Source organism: Oncorhynchus masou, chromosome 18, assembly GCF_036934945.1.
Source record: "Oncorhynchus masou masou isolate Uvic2021 chromosome 18, UVic_Omas_1.1, whole genome shotgun sequence".
Classification (NCBI taxonomy): domain Eukaryota; kingdom Metazoa; phylum Chordata; class Actinopteri; order Salmoniformes; family Salmonidae; genus Oncorhynchus; species Oncorhynchus masou.
Window position 1 is genome coordinate 12,797,839 of NC_088229.1, and position 25,073 is coordinate 12,822,911.

A 25,073-nucleotide genomic window follows, 5' to 3' on the forward strand; every position below is an offset into this window, starting at 1 on the left:
CTATGCCGTATCATTCAATCTCAACTCTGGACCTCGAAGCCGGTTCCACTGCATTTTTCCCATTGTTCCCCTTTAATCAGGGACTGACTTAGACCTGGGACATCAGGTGTGTGCAATTTATTATCAGCAGGCCCCAGACCTCATAGGGTAAGAATTAAATACACCTGCCCTATATAGTGCACAAATGTTGACCAGGTTCCTATGGGGACACACCATGGTTTTGGTAGACTATCGTGTTGGTGGAATGTTAGATTTCCACAAGCAATGTCAATCAACTCTCTGCGATCAAGATTTAGACCTTGTGCATTAAGCTGAGAGATGGAGGCAAGCGAGTGGCTTCTCAATGTCTGAAATTAAATCCCAAATTGCATCCCATTACCTATACAGTGCAGTACTTTGGACCAGAGCCCTATTGGCCTTGGTGAAAATTAGTGCAATAGGGAATAGGGTGCCATTTGGGACAAAACCGAATAAATCAGTCTACAGTTTCAAGACGGCAGTAGTGGAGATAGTATTTAATAGCTTTGACATGAATAATGTAACTATGTTGAAGTAATGGCTGTGTTAACTTCGACCACAGCATTCTATGCTGAGCATTAATTAAACAATGTGTCACGCCCTGACCATAGAGAGCCCTCGGTTTTCTATGGTGTTTAGATCAGAGCGTGACTGTGGGGGTTATCTAGTTTATAGATTTCTAGGTTGGTGGTTTGTGTGGTTCCCAATTAGAGGCAGCTGGTAATCGTTGCCTCTAATTGGGGATCATATTTAGGTAGGCTTTTTCCCCACCAGCATTTGTGGGATATTGTTTGAGCACTACGTCGTCAAGGTCTTTGTCAAGTTTTGTAATTAAAGATGTGGAACTCAATTCACGCTGCGCCTTGGTCCGATCATTTTCAAGAACGTGACACAATGTGAATTATTTTCCAGCTGTCAAATGGCTAATCTAATCGTTTTGAAAATCAGAGTGATTTTGATGGAGAATAAATTAATCTAGGCTTCAGATGTTTTAAAGTTGTATTCCTGGTTGCAAAGTAACAGTAGACAAAGTCCGCTCTGTGTCAGTGACGTGGATTTAAGTTTTCTTTAGGACCATGCAGCCCGCAGTTAATCATTTCAACGAATGGCACCTGTTCGGTTCAAAGGGGAAATCGGGAGGCCACTGTGTTGGTGCTAGTGTATCCTTTTCGCGCTGAGTAAAACAAACTTTTAAAATGAATACCTACGTATATCTTATTTGCAATACTAAATAAAGAGCGTCGCAAAGCCGTCTCTTCAAATTTGTGAACAGGTCCCAAGGTAAGAAAGAAAGCTCTCCGGGAGACAACGCATCATTGCATCTGTCTTGTATCGTACTATGAACGGTTTTTCCCTTATGCACCAGAACGGCTACATTTGTATTGCAATAGTTATGTCACTGTATGTAATTTCCTGTGAGACACTTATACAACAAGAAACGATAGGGATAGTGGCAGCTTATGTTATTTTATCCTATGTCATACATTTAGTTATTTTGTTGTTTGTGTAAATCACAAAGGGAAAGCTTACTTTTTAAAACTAACTCAAGTCATATTTTATACGCTATAGTCAAATACTTCCTGATCATTTTGTCACAACCAATTTCCTGCTTCTAGCATCTTACAAAGAGGAGCTGGAAAAGATCTTAGATGAGGCAACGTGTTTAAAAACCACTCAAATTTACTTGAATTTGGGAATTAAATCACGTGGTGTCTATAGTATCTAGCAGTAGTATGGATGGTTCATCATTTAGGTGTCTATAGTATCACAGTGCCTTCAATAATTCTATGGTTATTTACTTTCAAAAGCCTATTTAGTATAGTAGTGTAACAATGTTGCAGTTTCATGTTCACGTGGTGTCTATAGTATCTAGCAGTAGTATGGATGGTATACATCATGTTCACGTGGTGTCTATAGTATCTAGCAGTAGTATGGATGGTTTACATCACTCCTCACCGCTGTTGCCAACTGTACTGTTTCCGGTATGTAAATGACTGGTTAACCAGATTTATGGGTGGTCTTCCTATTCTCACTGCATAGTGCTATTTGGATAATACACAATTTATATAGTGCTTTACAATAGAAACTAAATGTATACAAAGTGAGATTAAAATGGTTTACATCACTCCTCACCGCTGTTGACTAATGTCAGAAAGAAACAGAGAAGGGGTATGGCTAATGGAAGACATGAGTGAACGAGTAGGTGTTGTGTATCAGAGGAGTGTGTGTGTGTGGGGGGGGGTTAAGCTTAGGCCCTGGTGAACAGGTGAGGCTTTAAGAGGGACTGAAAGATGGTGCTGGTCTCAGTCATGGTTGGAGAAACCCTGGAAAAGGCCCTGTCACCAGAACACTGGAGCTTGGACCTGGGAAGCAGCAAGCCTGCTGTGGTGGAACAGAACTAGTTGGAGCTTATGGAGGGAGCTTGAGTTGCATTTGTCGAGATGGGAGATGAACGCGTGGATCAGGTTTTCAGCAGCAGGACAGGAAAGGGAGGACCTGACTGGCATTAATGCTGAGGTGGAAGAATGAGGTTTTGACAGTCTGTTGGGATATTGGGATATTGTAGATGAGGAAGAGTAAACGGCCCAGCACAGAGCCCTGTTACGGCCCTTCCAAACAGTGCAGTTTATATCAAAATGATAGATAACACTGAGAATAAATACACAATGAGTAACAATAACTTGGCTAAATACACAAAGTACCAGTACATAGTCGATGTGCAGTGGTATGAGTGCCCCCAACACCCAGGCCCTTCACCAGGTAGTTGAGGTAGATAAACTCAGCAAAAAAAGAAACGTCCCTTTTTCAGGACCCTGTCTTTCAAAGTTAATTAGTAAAAATCCAAATGACTTCACAGATCTTCATTGTGAAGGGTTTAAACATTGTTCCCCATGCTTGTTCAATGAACCATAAACAATTAATGAAAATGCACCTGTGGAACGGTCGTAAGACATTAACAGCTTACAATTAGGACATTGAAGATACCTTTCTACTGACTCTGAAAAACACAAAAAGAAAGATGCCCAGGGTCCCTGCTCATCTGCGTGAACTTGCCTCAGGCATGCTGCAAGGAGGCATGAGGACTGCAGATGTGGCCAGGGCAATGTTCGCACTGTGAGGCGCCCAAGACTGCGCTACAGGGAGACAGGACGGACAGCTGACCGTCCTCGCAGTGGCAGACCACGTGTAACAACATCTGCACAGGATTGGTACATCCGAATATCACACCTGCGGGACAGGACCAGGATGGCAACAACAACTGCCCGAGTTACACCAGGAATGCACAATCCCTCCATCGGTGCTCAGACTGTCCGCAATAGGCTGAGAGAGACTGGACTGAGGGCTTGTAGGCCTGCTGTAATGCACGTGCTCACCAGACATCACCGGCAGCAACGTCTATGGGCACAAACTCACCTGTCGCTGGACCAGACAGGACTGGCAAAAAGTGCTCTTCACTGACGAGTCGCGGTTTTGTCTCACCAGCGGTGATGGTCGGATTCGCGTTTATCGTTGAAGGAATGAGCGTAACACCGAGGCCTGTACTCTGGAGCGGGATCGATTTTGGAGGTGGAGGGTCCGTCATGGTCTTGGGCGGAGTGTCACAGCATCTTCGGACTGAGCTTGTTGTCATTGCAGGCAATCTCAACGCTGTACTCTGGCCTTCTTTAAGATGGGGGGTGTTTTGTAGTCTGATGCCACAGCTCCATGAGCGAGGGAGAGGTTGATGTACAGTAGGTAAGATCTGGACAGAGAGCAGGCAGGGAGGCTTCAATGAGAACTGTGGGTAGAGGATCCAGGGAGCAGGTTGTAATCTTCGATGGCATGACGAGTTTTGAGATCTAGGGAGAATCAATGGGGGGAGAATGTGGAGAGTCGGTTTCAGAGGTGACTGTTGGGAGGTTGACGGGGAGGGGCAGCAGAGGCAGATTGATCGGTCAGTGATGTTTATTTTGGTGATCTTGACAAACTAAAGGAAGGAGTTGCAGAGTTCAGTGGAGGAGAAGTGTCATCACGGGCTGAAGTAGTTTGCTTACTTATATTTGGCCTAGCATTCACTGATAGTCATACAATGATGGCTTTGCAGTACAGTATTGTTACAGTACAAATTCAGTCTATTATTTGTTAATAAAAAAGTTGTCCAAGAACTTTAACAAAATATTAACATTTTGACATCTGGATGGTTATTTGTTACGGTTTAAACATTAATGACATTTTATTGGAAGGGCAAACTTTATATTAGAAGTTGTTCTGAACACATTTTCCATACTACATGGTAGAACTAGAAAGAGTCCTCTTTCTTCACATGGCATGTAACTGACGTCCAGCATAAAAACAAGCCAAACAGACTGTTAACATTCCACATTCGAGTCAGTAGTGCTCTGTGTGGCCAATGTTGGGCACTTGAACCACGAGAGTGTATTGAATCAATGATGGAAGTAGGCTTTCCTTGAGAGGACTGGCTTAAATGAATGAGAGTTTTTAAGAGGTCCTAAGCCGTGTTCACCGAAGCCTGTCATTATTGTGATTGATACCCCCTCATAAAGCAGGATATGTTGAATAGCCTGAGTCCAATATCTGTTTGTGTGGTCTTGCCAGCTCCATTGAATGACTAATGGATTTGTCACGACAGCACAAACCAAGCCATATTCACTAGGAACGATTCAAAATCAAATGTTTTTTGTCACATGCGCTGAATACAACCGTTGTAGACCTTTAACATTTCACTGTTACTTACAAGCCGTTAAACAACAATGCAATTTTAAGAAAAATAATTGTTAAAAGTATGTACTGAAATTAACTGAAGTAAAAAAATTAAAATAAAATAGAAAAATAACAAATAATTAATGGCTAGTTGTGGAGCTGAATTTATCCAGGTGTGTTTGTCATTAGTCGTGTGTGTATGTGTTATGCGAGGCGTCATTCATTAATGTGTGTGGGAGCTGCTCAGTCAGCCGACAGGTGAAGGCCCACAAGGTGGCACGCACATCCGGGAGGGGGAAGGGAGGGTATGACCGGTGTTTACTTGGACAGGTGTGTTCTTGGCTGGAGCAGGTGAGTGCAGGCAGGTATGATTTGCGTTTAAAGTGGACACATTTGAAATACATAGTTGCAACAATAAAATGGTAAAAATGATTGAGGACAACAGACGTATTGTGGTTCTCAGGTGTTAATAAGTCCAGGGGTGTTCTCTGGCTGGAGCAGGTGTTAATAGGTCACTCTTCTTCTCACGCCGCGTGTGTGTTGTGTGTGTGGCTATTCTTCTGGGACGCCTCCTCCACCCAGGAAAGAGAAAGCGAGAGAGAGAGTAGCTATGACAGTGGATGAGTGCTATGAGAGTTGCTAGGTACACGCATAGTACAGGCTGGTTAAGAAGAGCTGACTGGTCCACATCTTTTGACATTTGGCAGGTAGTTATTATAGACATCTGTTTTTGGGGTAGAACTACATTTTAAAACGGCAATAGATTCAGCTTGTAATGAAAATATTTTTTGTTTGAGTCTATTTAAGAAAATTGCAGATATTCTTGAACATCTCTTTGCTGCCATTACTAAATAATACCTCCAGTTTTAAATGAACTATCTATTTTCTCCCCCTCTTTCCAGCGGTGGCCATTTTGCATTGACCCACCACCATGCGTCTGTTCCTGCGTCGGCGCTTGTCCCTCCTGAAGCTGGCCCTGGCTGGGGGGACTCTGTTTATGGTTGTCCTTGTCATCCTCCAGAAAGACGTGGGTATCAGCTCCAACTCTGTCCAGGACCCCTGGTTCCAAGACCTGGTGGAACGCAAGGAGAGAGTGCTGGTGATGGTCCGAGGAGCAGTCAACAACCTGGGCTTCCAGGTACCTTTATGAGTCCTTTTGGTGGGGGGGGGGCTAGAGTAGTACAGTGGGTGGGCTTTTGTTTTATTTTTCTTGCATTATATAATAAAATGAAGACAACGAATAATAACCTGGGCTTCCAGATTGGAGCTCCCCGGCCTCCACCGGTAGAGGAGCAGCAGGCCACCTCAGACCGCAACTGTCCTCCAGGTCACTACACCCAGGCAGAGTTGAAGCCAGTCCTGGAGAGGCCCCAACAGGACCCCCAGGGGCCCGGGGCAGATGGGACAGGCTATGAGAAAGACAAGATGACACCAGAGGAGGAGAAAGAGAAGGAAGATGGGATGACTGTTAACTGTTTCAACCAGTTCTCCTCCGACAGGATCTCCCTCAGCCGTAGCCTAGGAGACGACACCCGGCCACCAGAGTAAGACTCTGTCCCAATTATCTCTCCTTCTTGTTCACTTCCCTTCACTGATTTGAAAGGAAATGGCTTGTGTAAGAAATGTAGTGGAAGCTCCCATTAGCCCATGTCTCCACCAATCCAATGCTTTTAGACTGATTGTTTTTTCCTAAAAGCTTTCAAGTTATATTTCATTCACTTTGGTTTACACTACCAGTCAAAGGTTTTAGGACACCTACTCATTCAAGGGTTTGCCTTTTATTTTTTACTCTTTTCAACATTGTAGAATAATGGTAAAGACATCAAAACTATGAAATAACACACATGGAATCATGTAGTAACCCAAAAAGTGTTTAAAAAATCAACATATATTTTATATTTGAGATTCTTCAAATTGCCACCCTTTGCCTTGATGACAGCTTTGCACACTCTTGGCATTCTCTCAACCAGCTTCATGAGGTAGTCTTTTTTTTAAGTTAATTTGTGGAATTTCTTTCCTTCTTAATGCATTTGAGCCAATCAGTGGTGTTGTGACAAGTCTGAAACCAACAGGACCCTAAACAGCTTCTACCCCCAAGCCATAAGACTGCAAAGTAGTTTGTTAAATAGTTAGTCTGGGTAGCTATTGACAATCTACAATGACCCATTTTTGACAATAACTCTTTTGACTCATCCCATACGCTGCTGATACTGTTTTGTCTATCCTGTTGCCTAGTCACTTTACATAAATCTATATATCTACCTCGTACCCCTCCACATCAACTCGGCACTGGTACTCTGTATATATAGCCAAGTTATCGTTACTGATTGTGGATTTATTCCTTGTGTTATTATTTAAAACATGTTCTCTAAATTGTAAGGAAGGGCCAATAATTAAGTAGTTCACTGTTAGTCTAAATCTGTTGTTTGCGACGCATGTGACAAATGCAATTTGGTTTGATTTGACACAGTCTTGCCCTTTCTTTTCTTCCCAGGTGTGTGGAGCGTAAGTTCCGCCGCTGTCCTCCTCTCCCCACCACCAGTGTAATCATAGTGTTCCACAACGAGGCCTGGTCCACCCTGCTGCGTACCGTCTACAGTGTCCTCCACACCTCCCCTGCTGCCTTGCTCACTGAGATCATCATGGTGGACGACGCCAGCACTGCAGGTTGGAATCTTTCAGGGCTTTACTGTTGCCTAGCTACAGTCCTGTTAATGACATGGGGCAAAACTTAGGGCAGTGATAATTGATCAATTCGTATAATTTATTAGTGGACAATGCCAGCACCACAGGTGGGCATGAGGGCTCAAGAACTGGAGCCTGACACCATGGGTGGACTAAGAGTAGGAGATAGATAGGCCTTGGTTTAGAGCTTGACGCCACTTGGCCTTGGTTTAGAGCTTGACGCCACTTGGCCTTGGTTTAGAGCTTGACCCCACTAGGCCTTGGTTTAGAGCTATACGCCACTAGGCCTTGGTTTAGAGCTTGATGCCACTAGGCCTTGGTTTAGAGCTTGACGCCACTAGGCATTGGTTTAGAGCTTGATGCCACTAGGCCTTGGTTTAGAGCTTGACGCCACTAGGCCTTGGTTTAGAGCTTGACGCCACTAGGCCTTGGTTTAGAGCTTGACGCCACTAGGCCTTGCTTGACACCACTAGGCCTTGGTTTAGAGCTTGACGCCACTAGGCCTTGCTTGACACCACTAGGCCTTGGTTTAGAGCTTGACGCCACTAGGCCTGACGCCACTAGGCCTTGGTTTAGAGCGCCACTAGGCCTTGGTTTAGAGCTTGACGCCACTAGGCATTGGTTTGACACCACTAGGCCTTGGTTTAGAGCTTGACGCACACTGACACCACTAGGCCTTGGTTTAGAGCTTGACTAGGCCTTGCCACTAGGCCTTGGTTTAGAGCTTGACGCCACTAGGCCTTGCTTGACACCACAGGCCTTGGTTTAGGCCTTGGTTTAGAGCTTGACGCCACTAGGCCTTGCTTGACACCACTAGGCCTTGGTTTAGAGCTTGACGCCACTAGGCCTTGCTTGACACCACTAGGCCTTGGTTTAGAGCTTGACGCCACTAGGCCTTGCTTGACACCACTAGGCCTTGGTTTAGAGCTTGACGCCACTAGGCCTTGCTTGACACCACTAGGCCTTGGTTTAGAGCTTGAGGCCTTGGTTTAGAGCACCACTAGGCCTTGGTTTAGAGCTTGACGCCACTAGGCCTTGCTTGACACCACTAGGCCTTGGTTTGAGTTGACGCCACTAGGCCTTGCTTGACACCACTAGGCCTTGGTTTAGAGCTTGACGCCACTAGGCCTTGCTTGACACCACTAGGCCTTGGTTTAGAGCTTGACGCCACTAGGCCTTGCTTGACACCACTAGGCCTTGGTTTAGAGCTTGACGCCACTAGGCCTTGCTTGACACCACTAGGCCTTGGTTTAGAGCTTGACGCCACTAGGCCTTGCTTGACACCACTAGGCCTTGGTTTAGAGCTTGACACCACTAGGCCTTGGTTTAGAGCTTGACGCCACTAGGCCTTGGTTTAGAGCTTGACCACCACTAGGCTTGACACCACTAGGCCTTGGTTTAGAGCTTGACGCCACTAGGCCCTTGACGCCACTAGGCCTTGGTTTAGAGCTTGACGCCACTAGGCCTTGGTTTAGCCACTAGGCCTTGGTTTAGAGCACACCACTAGGCACTAGGCCTTGGTTTAGGCCTTGGTTTAGAGCTTGACACCACTAGGCCTTGGTTTAGAGCTTGACACCACTAGGCCTTGGTTTAGAGCTTGACGCCACTAGGCCTTGCTTGACACCACTGGCTCTTAGAGTAAAACATACTGCGGGTCCTGGGTCATTCATTAGGACACATCTTAGCCAAGCATTTTGCCATAGATAATTAAATTCATTCCTTGTTTCTGAGCGGTCTTTTAGTGGTCTTTTGACCAATTGGATCTGAAAAATATCTGTTGTGAAAAAATCTGATGTGATTGGTCAAAAGACCAATAAGTGGGGAAAATATTGCTGCCTGTGTAAACGCAGCCAACTATTATTATTAGACTGTTGACGTGTCAATGACTGTGATCATTTAATTCTGAAACTGAGTGTTCCCTTATGAACAGGAAGTGACATTGGCATAGCGTCAGTAACAAAGACTAAAAGAGGAGGGTTGGTTAACTACAGTATAACTGCTCCTGGACCTTGGAACCGCTTCTATCTCCTCCCGTCTGTATCAGTTCAGTTTAATCTCCCTGTTTTAACGACCGTCTTTTCTAAATATGACGATGTGGTCGCATGTGGTAACAGTCCTATGCCATCACATTTAGACAGCATGTGGTTACAGTCCTGTGCCATCACATTTAGACAGCGTGTGGTTACAGTCCTGTGCCATCACATTTAGACAGCGTGTGGTTACAGTCCTGTGCCATCACATTTAGACAGCGTGTGGTTACAGTCCTATGCCATCACATTTAGACAGCGTGTGGTTACAGTCCTATGCCATCACATTTAGACAGTGTGGTTACAGGTGCCATCACATTTAGACAGCGTGTGGTTACAGTCCTATGCCATCACATTTAGACAGCGTGTGGTTACAGTCCTATGCCATCACATTTAGACAGCGTGTGGTTACAGTCCGTGTGGTTACATGCCATCACATTTTACAGTCCTGTGCCATCACAGACGTGTGGTTACAGTCCTATGCCATCACATTTAGACAGGGTGTGGTTACAGTCCTGTGCCATCACATTTAGACAGGGTGTGGTTACAGTCCTGTGCCATCACATTTAGACAGGTGTGGTTACAGTCCATGCATTTAGACAGGGTGTGGTTACAGTCCTATGCCATCACATTTAGACAGGGTGTGGTTACAGTCCTATGCCATCACATTTAGACAGGGTGTGGTTACAGTCCTATGCCATCACATTTAGACAGCGTGTGGTTACAGTCCTATGCCATCACATTTAGACAGGGTGTGGTTACACATGCCATCACATTTAGACAGCGTGTGGTTACAGTCCTATGCCATCACATTTAGACAGGGTGTGGTTACAGTCCTATGCCATCACATTTAGACAGCGTGTGGTTACAGTCCTATGCCATCACATTTAGACAGCGTGTGGTTACAGTCCTGTGCCATCACATTTAGACAGCGTGTGGTTACAGTCCTATGCCATCACATTTAGACAGCGTGTGGTTACAGTCCTATGCCATCACATTTAGACAGCGTGTGGTTACAGTCCTATGCCATCACATTTAGACAGCGTGTGGTTACAGTCCTATGCCATCACATTTAGACAGCGTGTGGTTACAGTCCTATGCCATCACATTTAGACAGCGTGTGGTTACAGTCCTATGCCATCACATTTAGTTACAGTCCTATGCCATCACATTTAGACAGCGTGTGGTTACAGTCCTATGCCATCACATTTAGACAGCGTGTGGTTACAGTCCTATGCCATCACATATAGACAGCGTGAGGTTACAGTCCATCACATTTAGACAGCGTCCTATGCCATCACATTTGTGGTTACAGTCCTGTGCCATCACATTTAGACAGCGTGTGGTTACAGTCCTATGCCATCACATTTAGACAGCGTGTGGTTACAGTCCTATCAACACACCCCTGCTCTCTGTCAGTTCCCTAGAGATGTTGTTCTAATGCTGTGTTCATAACATCTTGTAAATACAAGTATACGACCGGGAACAATTCACTTGAATGCCCCTCTAACCCGTGGAAAATACGTCTATCATGGCTGAGCTCAGATTTCTCCCACATGCTGAACTCAGACGTCACATACAGTACTAAGGAAATTACCGGCAATAAACAACAACAAAACAGTTTAACATTATCTATTAATATGGTTTTTCAACACTATAATTTGTTTACAAGCATGATAGCTGTACTTTTAGTTTATGGTTGATGCAGCTTGCTTGCCATTTCGCCAATAGGCGATTTCAAGGAGTTCAAAGCATGTGAATGCACACAACTCGTTCCCATTTTACAAGTAGTATTTTGTGAGTTTCCCATTTTGTTATGAACACAGCATTAACCTTCTGTCCTTAACCCCCATGCTCCAGACCACCTGAAGAAAATAATTTAATATCAGGTATGTGTTTCCTTCTTCCTAACAGACCACCTAGGGACTCGGCTGGATGAGTATGTGAAACAGCTGAATATAGTGAAGGTGGTGAGACAGCGGGAGAGGAAGGGCCTGATCACAGCCAGGCTCCTGGGGGCCAGTGGGGCACTGGGACAGACACTCACATTCCTGGACGCACACTGTGAGTAGTGATGGTTGGATGAATGAATGAATGCTGGGTGGCCCATTGAGAGAGTCTCACCTTCCTGGACGCACACTGTGAGTAGTGATGGGTGGATGAATGAATTAATGAATACTGGCCCAGGGAATGGGAGGCCCAGGGACAGACACTCTCCTTTCTGGATGCACACTGTGACTAGCTACTGTATATGCAAGAGTTGGTATGGTTTCAAATCAAGCCACGACCTCCTCATCCTACCTAGGTAGAGGGGTCAAATGGAAGGATAGGTGGAGGGGGTCAACTGGAAGGATAGGTGGAGGGGGTCAAATGGAAGGACAGGTGGAGGGGGTCAAATGGAAGGATAGGTGGAGGGGGTCAAATGGAAGGACAGGTGGAGGGGGTCAAATGGAAGGACAGGTGGAGGGGGTCAAATGGAAGGACAGGTGTGGAGGGGGTCAAATGGAAGGACAGGTGTGGAGGGGGTCAAATGGAAGGACAGGTGTGGAGGGGGTCAAATGGAAGGATAGGTGTGGAGGGGGTCAAATGGAAGGATAGGTGTGGAGGGGGTCAAATGGAAGGATAGGTGTGGAGGGGGTCAAATGGAAGGATAGGTGGAGGGGGTCAAATGGAAGGATAGGTGGAGGGGGTCAAATCTGGTCCTTCTGCCCCTGAACATGCAGTTAACCCATTGTTCCTAGGCCGTCATTGAAAATAAGAATTTGTTCTTAACTGACTTGCCTAGTTAAATAAAGGTTAAAAAAAATGGAAGGATAGGTGGAGGGGGTCAAATGGTTCCAATGAGATCAATCCATTTAAAACCATGGTGCTACATCTATGTATTTTTTTAATATTTCGTACAGATGAACTACCTATAATCTAATAACTGAGTTTATAAACTACTTTTAAACCCTTTATAAATCACGTTATGTATATATTATTGTAAAGTGTTAAAGGTATGTGGTAGATTTTCTAATGTGTTAATGTTTGTACCAACAATTTTCCCCGCTGTCTGCCTGTGATATTTATATTGTGTTCTTTAAAGCAGTGTGTCTTGGTCCTGGTCCTCGGGACTCAAAGGGGTGGACATTAGAGTTGTTGCCCTCGCACCTCATACACCTGATTGAGATCATCAAATTGATGACTTGATTAGTGTAATGAAGTGTGTTAGTACTAGAACAAAAGCAGAAATGTTGGAGTCCCAAATACTAATATTGGGAAGAAGACCCAATGCAACAGTTTTTATATCAAATAATTTAGGTAACAATGAATTACCTTACTGTAAAAGATTTCAATTAAAATGGTCAAAAATAGCTTTTTAGCAAAAAAGTTGTCTGAGTGGAAGGGGGAAAACTAGCTGTTAATGGCAGAGGTTTGGAACTCTTTTTGTTATTGGTCTATTAACCAATTTACTGCAAAGTGATGTCACTATGGAAAGTTGAGACTCCCGTCCACACAAACCTTCTGATGTAAAAGGTCCTGTGTAGATGTGTGTTTTCAACCAGAAACTATCAGGAAAGAACACTGATAAAGAAGATAGTGGTTAGTGGCCTTAGGTCAGGACTTGTCGGTTTGTCTGAGTTAGATGTCCGTTGTAGATTGGGCTTCTCTTAGTAGTCAACAGTTGAAACCTGTTCTTCAGGTTACCCTGCTAGAACCTAGATGGGCAACACCATTCCACTCACGTATGCTTAGAGAGATGTCAAGTGGACTATAAATCCAGATACAAGGTGATAAAGGCATTGCATGGATATATACATATATCTCACACACACACACACACACACACACACACACACACACACACACACACACACACACACACACACACACACACACTGTGGCCAGTTTATTAGGTACACCCATCTAGTACCAGGTCAGACCCCCTAGCCTGAATACTTCGGTGCATGAAACATTGCTCAGTTGGTATCAAGGGACCTAACGTGTGCCAGGACAACATCCCCCACAGCATTCAACTACCGCCAGCAGCCTGTACCGTTGACACCGGGCAGGATGGGGTCATGAACTCATGCTGATTACACCACATCCTGACTCTGCCATCAGCGTGACGCAACAGGAACTGGGATTCTTTGGACCAGGCTATGTTTTTCCACTCCTCAGTTGTCTAGTGTTGGTGATGGCGTGCCCACTGGAGCTGCTGCTTCTTGTACTTGATAGGAGTGGAACCCAGTGTGGTCGTCTGCTGCAATAGCCCATTCATGACAAGGAACAACAAGTTGTGCATTCCGGGATGCCGTTCTGCATACCACTGTTTGTGGTCCGCTTGTTAGCTTGACCGATTCTTGCTTTTCTCCTTTGATTCAGATTCCCTCCCTCTTGCAAAGATTGCAATATTTAATGAATGAAATGTTTTTTGTTGTGTTAAAACATTTTAAAATATCACAATACACATTTAGTAATGACCGGATGTATTTTAACGCAATGTAACGCCCCTCCTCTCCCCTTCCCTCCTCTCCTCTTCCCTCCTCTTCTCTTCCCTCCTCTTCTCTTCCCTCCTCTTCTCTCCCCTCCTCTCCTCTCCTCTCTCTCCCTCCTCTTCTCTTCCCTCCTCTTCTCTCCCCTCCCCCCTCCCCCTCCTCTCCCTCCTCTCCGCTCCTCTACCCCCCTCCCTCCCCTCCTCTCCCCCTCCTCTCCCCTCCTCTCCCCTCCTCTCCCTTCCTCTCCTCTCCCTTCCTCTCCTCTCCTCTCCTCTCCTCTCCCCCTCCTCTCCCTCTCCCCCTCCTCTCCTCTCCACTCCTCTCCTCTCCCCTCCTCTCCCCTCCTCTCCTCTCCCCTCCTCTCCTCTCCCCTCCTCTCCTCTCCCCTCCTCTCCTCTCCCCTCCTCTCACCTCCCAGGTGAGTGTTTCCATGGCTGGCTGGAGCCCCTGCTTGCTCGTATCGTAGAGGAGCCCACGGCTGTGGTCAGCCCAGAAATCACCACCATCAACCTGAAAAACTTTGCCTTCAACAAGCCTGTAGCCACCTCTAAGGCCCAGAACAGAGGAAACTTTGACTGGAGCCTCACCTTCGGCTGGGAGGGCATCCCCGAGCAGGAGAGGAACAGACGCAAAGACGAGACCTACCCCGTCAAGTAAGGGCTAGGGACCCACCAAACATCATTTACATAATTTATTTAATTTACCCTTTATTTAACCCCCTGCATAGTGATGTTAATGAAAAGCTCACAATTCAGCATGTATAGTAACGTCAATATTACAGTAATAATATTGTGTAAAGTATCTCATGCTTTAAACAGCGTTAATAAAGTGGAATATATCAAATACCTAGTCTAAAACAGCCATATACATGGAGTGTACAAAACATTATGAACACCTGCTCTTTCTATGACATAGAATGACCAGGTGAAAGCTATGGTCACTTGTTAAATCCACTTCAATCGGTGTAGGTGAAAGGGACAAGACGGGTTAAATCAATATTTTTAAGCCTAGAGACAATCGAGACATGGATTGTGTATGTGTGCCATTCAGAGGGTGAATGGGCAAGACAAAAGATTTAAGTACCTTTTGAACGGGGTATTGTAGTTGGTTGTAGTTGGTGCCAGGCGCACCGGTGTGTGTCAAACACTGCAATGCTGCTGAGTTTTTCACGCTCCACAGTTTCCCCGTGCGTATCAAGAATGGCCCAGCACCCAAAAGACATCCAGCTAACTTGACACAACTGTGGGAAGAATTGGAGTCAACATGGGCCAGCATCCCTGTGGAACGCTTTCGATGCCCCCAACGAGTTGAGGCTGTTCTGAGGGCAAAAGAGGGGGAGGGTGCAACACAATATTAGGAAGGCGTTCTTAATGTTTTGTACACTCGGTGTAATAAAATATCATCTCATGTTTTGCATTGCATCGACACCATGTGTCACCTCTACGGGTCTGTTCCTTCAGAACTCCAACGTTTGCCGGTGGTCTCTTCTCCATCTCCAAGAAGTACTTTGAACACATTGGGACGTACGACGATAAGATGGAGATCTGGGGGGGTGAGAATGTGGAGATGTCCTTTAGGGTTAGTTTCCCCTCTTCTCTTTCCTCTAACAGCGTTAATGAAGTGGAATTTATCAAGAACTTTAGCAAGTCTAAAACACTGCGTTATATGTCGAGAGTTGAGTCATTATGCTTTCTCAACGACATTCTGTTTCTGTTGATTATTACCTACAGTTAATTAGTTGAATGGTGTCATGTGACCTCAACGTTGTATATGGCTCTGGTCTTAAATAATCTCCCTTGTTTCTACAAATCTCCCACCTTAATTGCACATGTTGGAGTGATTTGAAATGACATGTGCTGTAACATGTAAATGGTGTGAGCATGTATATCTGCAATGGGAATTTCCAGGTGAAGGACAAAGGAGGGCAGTCATAGGTAGTCAATCAGTCTGGTTTATTACAAGTTGCAATCAGGAGACACCACCCAGCACAGAAGCAGGAAATGGCCAAAACTGGCCTCTTGGAGACAGGCCCTTAATATCCTAATCAGACATACAGCCCCAAATGTTCTGTAAACACCAGCCCCAGATGCTTCTGGGAAGTCAAAACAGAAAGACAGTGGCTGCATTCCAAACACTTAACAGACATACCTTCTCCCCTCATCCCTCAAATTAATTAAGTGGACACTTCTGATGATGTATCATGACGTCTGATGAGTATATACTTGCATGGCGAGGGAGGAAGGAAGACATTTTAAATGGACCGCCCTTGCCCAGAAATTTGTCACTCGTTCATCCTGCGACGATTGTGTTTTCAGCTTGTAGGTGTTTTATATGTGCTACAGTCAATTCTGATTGCATGTCTACTTATATGAACTATATAATTATTAATATATACCTACTGTATGATAGCTAGCAAATGAATTAGCGTTTAGCCTGACTAGCTACTTCTAAAGAAGAAACATGTTTTATTTCTACAAGTTCCAAAAGCTAACCAAGCAAAAACATTACTTTTACGAGATGTGTTTGTGCATTAGTAGCACAATTTCTAACTTATTTACATTTGTTTTTACTTACACTTGTATGTTGACTTCATATTGACATTGAAGTTTTAAGTTTTGGCTGACTTTTCTTAGCAGATGTACAGTTATGAGGTGTTTCAGGCCCTGAAGTGAACATAATTGTACACTCGCAAACTCCATTAAAAACAAGGGCTGAGGGGCTTACTTTGTTCCCTTGCTTGACTAATCATTTGGACCGACAACAAATATGGCCACGGGGATTCCCCCAAGGGCATAAGGCGAGGGTAAGTGGACGAGGGTGTGTCTTTTATGAGTTTGAAACGCAGCCAGTGACTTTGTCAGCTGCTACAGGATCAGTGTTGTCATCAGAATGTCATCAATACAATTAGCAAATAATCGGTGTGTCCTTGGTCATTGTACCTCCAGTGACAAGGCAGGTCACTAAGTTATTCAGCTAACTGTTATCAACTTTCTGACATCACCCCCCTCCCCCAGGTGTGGCAGTGTGGGGGCCAGCTGGAGATCATTCCGTGTTCTGTGGTTGGTCACGTGTTCCGTACCAAATCCCCCCACACCTTCCCTAAAGGCACTGAGGTCATCACACGGAACCAGGTACGATTAGCCGAGGTCTGGATGGACGACTACAAACGCATCTACTACCGACGCAACAGTAACGCTGCAAAGATGGCCAAGGAGGTATGTGCTCAGTCAACTCCAAGTGTCCTACTGCTAGATATAGTTAAACACATGGCATGTTTTCAATTACTCCCAAGTTTCATAATACTATTAGATAATCTTGTTTTTCCAGATGTGGTAATGTCCCATTCGCTCGACACAAAAGGAAGATCTTAATCAAGGCTCACTGTAAGCCAACACACTACTGTGCATAATGCATGTCTGTACATACATCTGGAGCAGAGCGAAATACACTGAGTGGCTATATATGATATATGGGGTTAAAGTTACTCTCACTCATTTCAACTCCTCTGTCTGTTACAGAAAGGGTTTGGTGACATCTCAGAGCGTGTGAATCTGTGTTTTGCAGAAAGGGTTTGGTGACATCTCAGAGCGTGTGAATCTGTGTTTTGCAGAAAGGGTTTGGTGACATCTCAGAGCGTGTGAATCTGTGTTTTGCAGAAAGGGTTTGGTGACATCTCAGAGCGTGTGAATCTGTGTTTTGCAGAAAGGGTTTGGTGACACACGTGTGAATCTGTGTTTTGCAGAAAGGGTTTGTGACATCAGAGCGTGTGAATCTGTGTTTTGCAGAAAGGGTTTGGTGACACCTCAGAGCGTGTGAATCTGTGTTTTGCAGAAAGGGTTTGGTGACATCTCAGAGCGTGTGAATCTGTGTTTTGCAGAAAGGGTTTGGTGACATCTCCGAACGTGTGAATCTGAGGGAGAGCCTACATTGTAAGAACTTCACTTGGTATTTGAATAATATCTACCCCGAGATGTTCATACCAGACCTCACCCCGACCAAGTTTGGAGCGGTAAGTCTCGTTCCCAAATCCCTTCAGGTGTACACAAACACAGTCACTCACTGTAGTCGTTTTCCGTTGTGCCTTATGGACAGCAGTGCATGTTTATTCGCTGTGTTGATATTGTGTTTGTGCAGATTAAGAACTCTGGCACTCAGAGCTGTCTGGATGTAGGAGAAAACAACCAAGGAGGAAAGCCACTGATCATGTACACCTGCCACAACATGGGGGGCAATCAGGTACTGTACTGCCTCTGTGGTAGATGGTGACTCAGTATCGACTCTCATTGAATTGGATGATGTCTCTTTTGGAACAAGTAGGCTTAATGTATTCAAGGCTTAATGTACCCTTCTCATAAAGACTTTATACATTCTCTGTAAGCCTTCAGAAGGTTTTAAAAGGGACCCAGTTTTATAAGGGAAGTTCCTCAGTCTTTGTATCTCTTCTCTGTCACCCCAGTACTTTGAGTATACATCCCATAAGGAGCTGCGTCACAACATAGGGAAGCAGCTGTGTCTGCAGGCCAACCCCCAGCCAGACCAGGTTAAGATAGAGCTCTGTACACTGAAGGGCCAAGGGACCAGCGTGGCCCCACAACAGGAGTGGCTCTTTACAGAGGTAAGGAAAATGACCTGGACAATCATGCATACATGCACACTCATACACAGTGCCTTCAAAGTATTATACTAAAAGGGCACTATCATCATTTTCACAAATTCACAGTATTATTCCAATCTCATAGTGTGGAAATATATACACAGTGTCTTCAGAAAGTGTTCACACCCCTTGACTTTTCTTCTTTTTTTTTCTCCTAACGACCATTCCACAGGTGCATGTTCATTAATTGTTTATGGTTCATTGAACATGCATGGGAAACAGTGTTTAAACCATTTACAATGAATATCTGTTATTTGGATTTTTACGAAATGTCTTTGAAAGACAGGGTTCTGAAAAAGGGACGTTTCTTTTTTTGCTGAGTTTAGTAACCCAAAAAGTGTTAAGCAAATAAAAATGTTTTATATTTGAGATTCTTCAAAGTACCCACTCTTTGCCTTGGTGACAGCTTTACACACTCTTGCCATTCTCTCAACCAGCTTCACCTGGAATGCTTTTCCAACAGTCTTGAAGGAGTTCCCACATATGCTGAGCACTTGTTGGCTGCTTTTCCTTCACTATGCGGTCCAACTCATCCCAAACCATATCAATTGGGTTGAGGTCGGGTGTTTGTGGAGGCCAGGTCATCTGATGCAGCACTCCATCACTCTCCTTGGTCAAATAGCCCTCACACTGCCTGGAGGTGTGTTGGGTCATTGTCTTGTTGAAAACAAATGGTAGTCCCACTAAGCGGGATGGGATGGCGTATCGCTGCAGAATGCTGTGGTAGCCATAAAGGTTAGGTTTACCTTGAATTCTAAATAAATAACCGACATTGTCACCAGCAAAGCACCCCCACACCATCACACCACCTCCTGCTTCACGTTGGGAACCACACCTGTGGAGATCATCCGTTCACCTACTCTGCGTCTCACAAAGACATGGCGGTTGGAACCAAAAATCTCAAATTTGGTCTAATGTCCATTGCACGTGTTTCTTGGCCCAAGCAAGTCTCGTCTTGTTATTGATGTCCTTTTAGTTGTGACTTCTTTGCAGCACTTCGACCATGAAGGCCTGATTGACACAGTTTCCTCTGAACAGTTGATGTTGAGATGTGTCTGTTACTTGAACTCTGTGAAGAATTTATTTTGGCTGCAATTTCTGAGGCTGGTAACTAATGAACTTATCCTCTGCACAGAGGTAACTCTGGGTCTTCCTTTCCTGTGGCGGTCCTCATTAGAGCCAGTTTCATCATAGCGCTTATTGGTTTTTGTGACCGCACTTGAAGAAACTTTCAAAGTTCTTGAAATATTCCATAGTGACTGACCTTCATGTCTTAAAGTAATGTTGGACTGTCGTTTCTCTTTGCTTATTTGAACTGTTCTTGCCATAATATGGACTTGGTCTTTTACCAAGTAGGCCTATCTTCTGTATACCACCCCTACCTTGTCACAACACAACTGATTGGCTCAAACGCATTAAGAAGGATCTCCTGTTAATTAATGAAATGCATTCCAGGTAACAAACTCAAGAAGCTGGTTGAGAGAATGCCAAGAGTGTGCAAAGCTGTCATCACGGCAAAGGGTGGCAAGTAGCCACCCTATTTGATATTTGTTTATCACTTTTTTGGGGTTACTACATGATTCCATATGTTATTTAATAGTTTTGATGTTTTCACTATTATTCTACAATGTAGAAAATAGTCAAAGTAAAGAAGAACCCTAGAATGAGTAGGTGTGTCCAAACTTTTGACTGGTTCTGTATCTGTCCATAGCTGCAGTACATGGTCTGACTCTGTAGTGTTAACCCTCTGTCCTCTCCAGGAGAATCTCCTCCAGAACCCAGCCAGTGGAAAGTGCTTACTCCTGATAGGGAGCCAGATAGTGATGTACTACTGCAACACAGCTGATCTCAACCAGCACTGGACATTCAGTTGACCTCTCTGAACTTTAACCCCTGACCTTAACCATAACTAAAGCTTGTACTGGACCTTGACCCCTCTACCAGCCCATCCACCCATAGACTCAGGGTCAAGAAGGAAAGGCCAGTACCAGCTGAGGACAACAGGACAGGACCATATGCCGCTGAGAACACAAAATTGCTGACTTGAGAGGAATGAACTGGTAGAACATGGAGTACTGCATACCTATGTGAATGAGCTCAGGATTTAACCTCTGACTGTTTGAACTATATTTATGATGGAGATTCAGGAATGAAGGTGGTCTGGTTCCTTCTTGTGGTAGGGAGGGAACTGAACACTGCAGCCTGGGTTGTGTTCATTAGGGGAAGATATTTCGAAGCAGAGTGAAACTGTGATCTCCACTCCTACCTGAACTTGTCCAATGAGAACACAGATTTAAATTTGTTGCAAAACATTTTGCTACGGTATACCCTACTAAACATGACCCTGAACTGGCAGGCAGCGATATGCTCTACCCAGCTAATATGGTAGGATCACTGACCACTAAAATCTTAAAACCTGTCAGTTCCGCCAGCGGAACCCCTCGCCAACAGCCAATGAAATTGCAGGGCCCCAAATACGAAACAACATAAATCTCATAAATCAAATTTCTCAAACATACAAGTATTACATTTTAAAATATTACATTTTAAAGATAAAATTCTCGTTAATCCAGCCACAGTGTCTGATTTCAAAAATGCTTTACAGCGAATGCTCCACAAACGATTATGTTAGATCACCACCAAGCCACAGAATAAACACAGCCATTTTTCCAGCCAAAGAGAGGAGTCACAAAAAGCACAAATAGAGATAAAATGAATCACTAACCTTTGATGATCTTCATCAGATGACACTCATAGGACTTCATGTTACACAATACATGTATGTTTTGTTCGGTAAAGTGCATATTTATATTTAAAAAATAAATTTTACTTTGGCGCATTACGTTCTGTAGTTCTAAACATGCAATGATTTAGCTTAGAGACCCATCAAATTACACACATACTCATAATAAACATTGATAAAGGTACGACTATTATACATGGAATTAGAGAAATACTTCTCCTTAATGCAACCGCTGTGTCAGATTTTTTTTTAAACTCTACAGAAAAAGCAAACCATGCAATAATCTGAGAACAGCGTTCACACTACAAAGAAGTCAAAGCGATATCCACCATATTGGGTCATCAACATTAGTCATAAATAGCATTAGAAATATTCACTTACCTTTGATGATCTTCATCAGAATGCACTCCCAGGAATCCCAGGTCTACAATAAATGCTTGATTTGTTCGATAAAGTATATCCTTGGTAAGCAAATCCAAACGCGCGTGCAGTTCCAGCACAACGTCGGACGAAAAGTTCAAAAAGTGATATAACAGTCCGTAGAAACCTGTCAAACTAATTATGGGATGTTTTTAACATAAATGTTCAGTAATGTTCCAACCGAAGAATTGCTTTGTTTGTAGAAAAGCAATGTAACGAGAGCTAACTCTCTCGAGACCGCGCATCATGAGAACCAAGGCACTCTGCCAGACCACTGACTCAAACAGGTCTCATGAGCCCCTCCTTTATAGTAGAATCCTCAAACAAGTTCCTTAAGACGGTTGACATCTAGTGGAAACCTTAGGAAGTGAGAAATGACCCCATAGACACTGTGTATTCGATAGGCCAAGCTTTGAAAACCTACAAGCCTCAGATTTCCCACTTCCTGGATGGATTTTTCTCAGGTTTTCGCCTGCCATATGAGTTCTGTTATACTCACAGACATCATTCAAACAGTTGTAGAAACTTCAGAGTGTTTTCTATCCAATACTACTAATAATATGCATATATTAGCATCTGGGACAGAGTATCAGGCAGTTTACTCTGGGCACCTTATTCATCCAAGCTACTCAATACTGCCCCCCTGTCACCAAGAAGTTATTAACTTGTCATCAAGAAGTTAACAGAAGATCCTTTTCTTTATACTCCAGATTTTAAATAATTGTTTTGTTTGTCTAATTTACACTATGTGTGTCAGGAAATTAATGTAGACATTGTGAATAATGTTGCTATGACAATGCAAATATCTGCCAAAGGGAGCGGTGTAAAAAAATTTTTAAACTTATTTGTCATAGTAAACTGACATACTGTATGTTCCTTACAGGATATACCAGAGGTAAAGGGATATTCAAAATCATGACAAATATTCCTATAAACATATGAAGGATTGGAATGGAAATTGAATGAGCACTTTTGGGGGATTTTAATTTAGTTTAATTATTGATTTATTAACATGCATTCAATACGACTTGTGATATCAATTTTACCATCTTTTGGCCACATTAAATGAATAAAAACAAGGAGATTGTGTATTACAGCCAGCATTTGATACCATGTCTTTCCAGCAGCGTCTACCAATGTAATACTTAGTTGGTTTCTAGCTCTTTGTTTTTTTTGTTCCTGGTTATGTACTACTTTACATATGGCACGAACTGAAAGTACTGTGTGTTCAAAATACAATGCTATTATGCAAATTGTCTGGCAAGGTATCTAAGGGATGCTGGATATCATGCTCTTGTGTGTGTCTGTTCCTATGTGACTTTCATACTTTCTGATTCCAGACCAACTTTTTCACGCTGGAGATATGAGCCCTGTTCTTATCAGAACCCACAAGCTGATAAAAAGAGACTATTCTTTTTGTCCCAAATGGTACACCGCTCCCTATAGTGCACTACTTTTGATGAGGGCCCGTAGGGATCTGGTCAAAAGTTGTGCACTATGTAGGTAATAGTGTGGTATTTGGGACTTATGAATTCCTACAATAATAAACCTTGTTCCGGGTGAGCTGTTGAATAGGCTAGTTAATGATAAATATATCTTTCTCTCACAATTTGCTTTGCACAATATTGTTTATGCAAGGAGTGGTTTCGGACTCTTAAGGTCATAGCTTATTAAATGAATTATAACTTGGGCAAGTTCTAAGGTAATGGCGACTATGAACGTGTGTTTGACGGACTAATCTTAAGAAAGACATGCAATTTATTTCTATTTGGAAATGAAAATTGAGGGTTGTCTAGCCTCGGCTTCAGGCTTGGCAAACAAGGTGAAAGACTGGCTGAGGCTTGTCAAACCAGGGCCCGGTTTACCGATAGTTTACGAGTGTTATTTTAACGATGCATCTTTCCTACAACAGCCAAAGATGTGACATGTGTTTCCCAAAACACCACGCAGAGAGAACGGTCACTAAGTGCGTTGTTGCCGCTGGTGTCGATACTGATAGGATCGAAGGCAGTGCTGCTCTCGGGTCAGCTTTCGCCATCCAATTCATACCATTGAATGATATTGAAGTAAATTTTCATGTTCATTTAATTGTTTTATTTTGCAATTTGTCTACAACCAAATGTTTTGCCACAATATACACAGTTTACAAAACATTAAAAACACCTAATTGAGTTGGCTCCCGTTTACCCTCTGAACTGCCTCAATTCATCGGGGCATGGACTCTACAAGGTGTAGAAAGCGTTCCACAGGGATGCTGGCCCATGTTCACTCCCATGCTTCCCACAGTTGTGTTGAGTTGGCTGGATGTCCTTTGGGTGGTGAATCATTCCTAATACACATGGGAAACTGTTGAACCTGGAAAACCCAGCAGCTTTGCAGTTCTTGACACAAACCGGTGCGCCTGGCAACTACTACCATACCCGTTCAAAGGCACTTAAAATCTTTTGTCTTGCCCCTTCACCCTTACAATGGCACATACTCAATCCATGTCTCAATGCTTAAACATCCTCCTTTAATCGGTCTTCTCCCTTTCATCTCTACACTGATTTGAAGTGGATTGAACAAGTGACATCATTAAGGGATCATAGCTTTCACCTGATCAGTCTGTCATGGAAAGAGCAGGTGTCAATGTTGTGTATACTCAGTATTTCATGTGTATCCTAACGTGCGCAATGTTTCGCCAAATCTTGATTTAGTGCATTATTATTATAGGGTGAGCAATATAATAAAACACCTCTATTTGCAGCCTTGGGTGATATCTTTCTAGGAGCTGATCCGTCGTCAGTATTGTGGCATAATTCTAATGATAAGGTCAGATTTGAATGGAGAAAGCTGATCCGAGAGCAGTGCTGCCTTTGGATCCTATCAGTATTGACATCTGCCTTGACAACAATGCACTTAGCGAATGTGCGGGAAATCAGGCCTGGTTTGGTCTTTCATGCCTTGCATCTACCCATTTATTTTTGCACTGACTATACACAATCATCAGGTACACATTGACATCATCAGGGCTCTTGACAACAATGCACTCACAGGGCTCTACACATCACAGGACTTACACACTCACAGGACTCTCACAGGCGTACACACTCATCAGGGCTCTACACACTCATCAGGGCTCTACACACTCATCAGGGCTTTTGGGAAACGCATTTTACATCTTCGGGCCTTTGTAAGAAAGGTGTAACGTTAAAACAGGACTCTAAGGGCCTAAATCCAGGGCTCTCGCTACACACTCAGGACTCTACACACTCACAGGACTCTACACATCATCAGGGCTCTACACCTCATCAGGTCTGTTGGAATGTGGAGAGGCAGCTAATGTGGAGCGTTGTCTTTCATGCCTT

General features: G+C 43.8%; 1 protein-coding gene across 3 annotated transcripts; it reads left to right on the forward strand.

Moving 5' to 3' along the window:
* The first annotated feature begins 1,104 nt into the window (after positions 1 to 1,104).
* On the forward strand, positions 1,105 to 22,822 carry LOC135503987 (polypeptide N-acetylgalactosaminyltransferase 6-like). 3 transcript variants are annotated; one of them, XM_064922205.1, is made up of 12 exons: positions 1,105 to 1,299; positions 5,622 to 5,845; positions 5,968 to 6,263; positions 7,214 to 7,386; positions 11,346 to 11,495; positions 14,328 to 14,562; positions 15,370 to 15,487; positions 16,924 to 17,124; positions 17,787 to 17,918; positions 18,044 to 18,145; positions 18,366 to 18,524; positions 20,324 to 22,822. In XM_064922205.1, the coding sequence occupies exons 2-12, from the start codon at positions 5,651 to 5,653 to the stop codon at positions 20,435 to 20,437; spliced, it is 1,875 nt and encodes a 624-aa protein (XP_064778277.1). In that variant the 5' UTR covers positions 1,105 to 1,299; positions 5,622 to 5,650; the 3' UTR covers positions 20,438 to 22,822. The 3 variants fall into 3 exon arrangements, with proteins under 3 accessions (XP_064778277.1, XP_064778279.1, XP_064778278.1); XM_064922207.1 differs by lacking the exon at positions 1,105 to 1,299 and adding an exon at positions 5,049 to 5,070; XM_064922206.1 differs by lacking the exon at positions 1,105 to 1,299 and adding an exon at positions 5,332 to 5,426.
* The last annotated feature ends 2,251 nt before the right edge of the window (positions 22,823 to 25,073 follow it).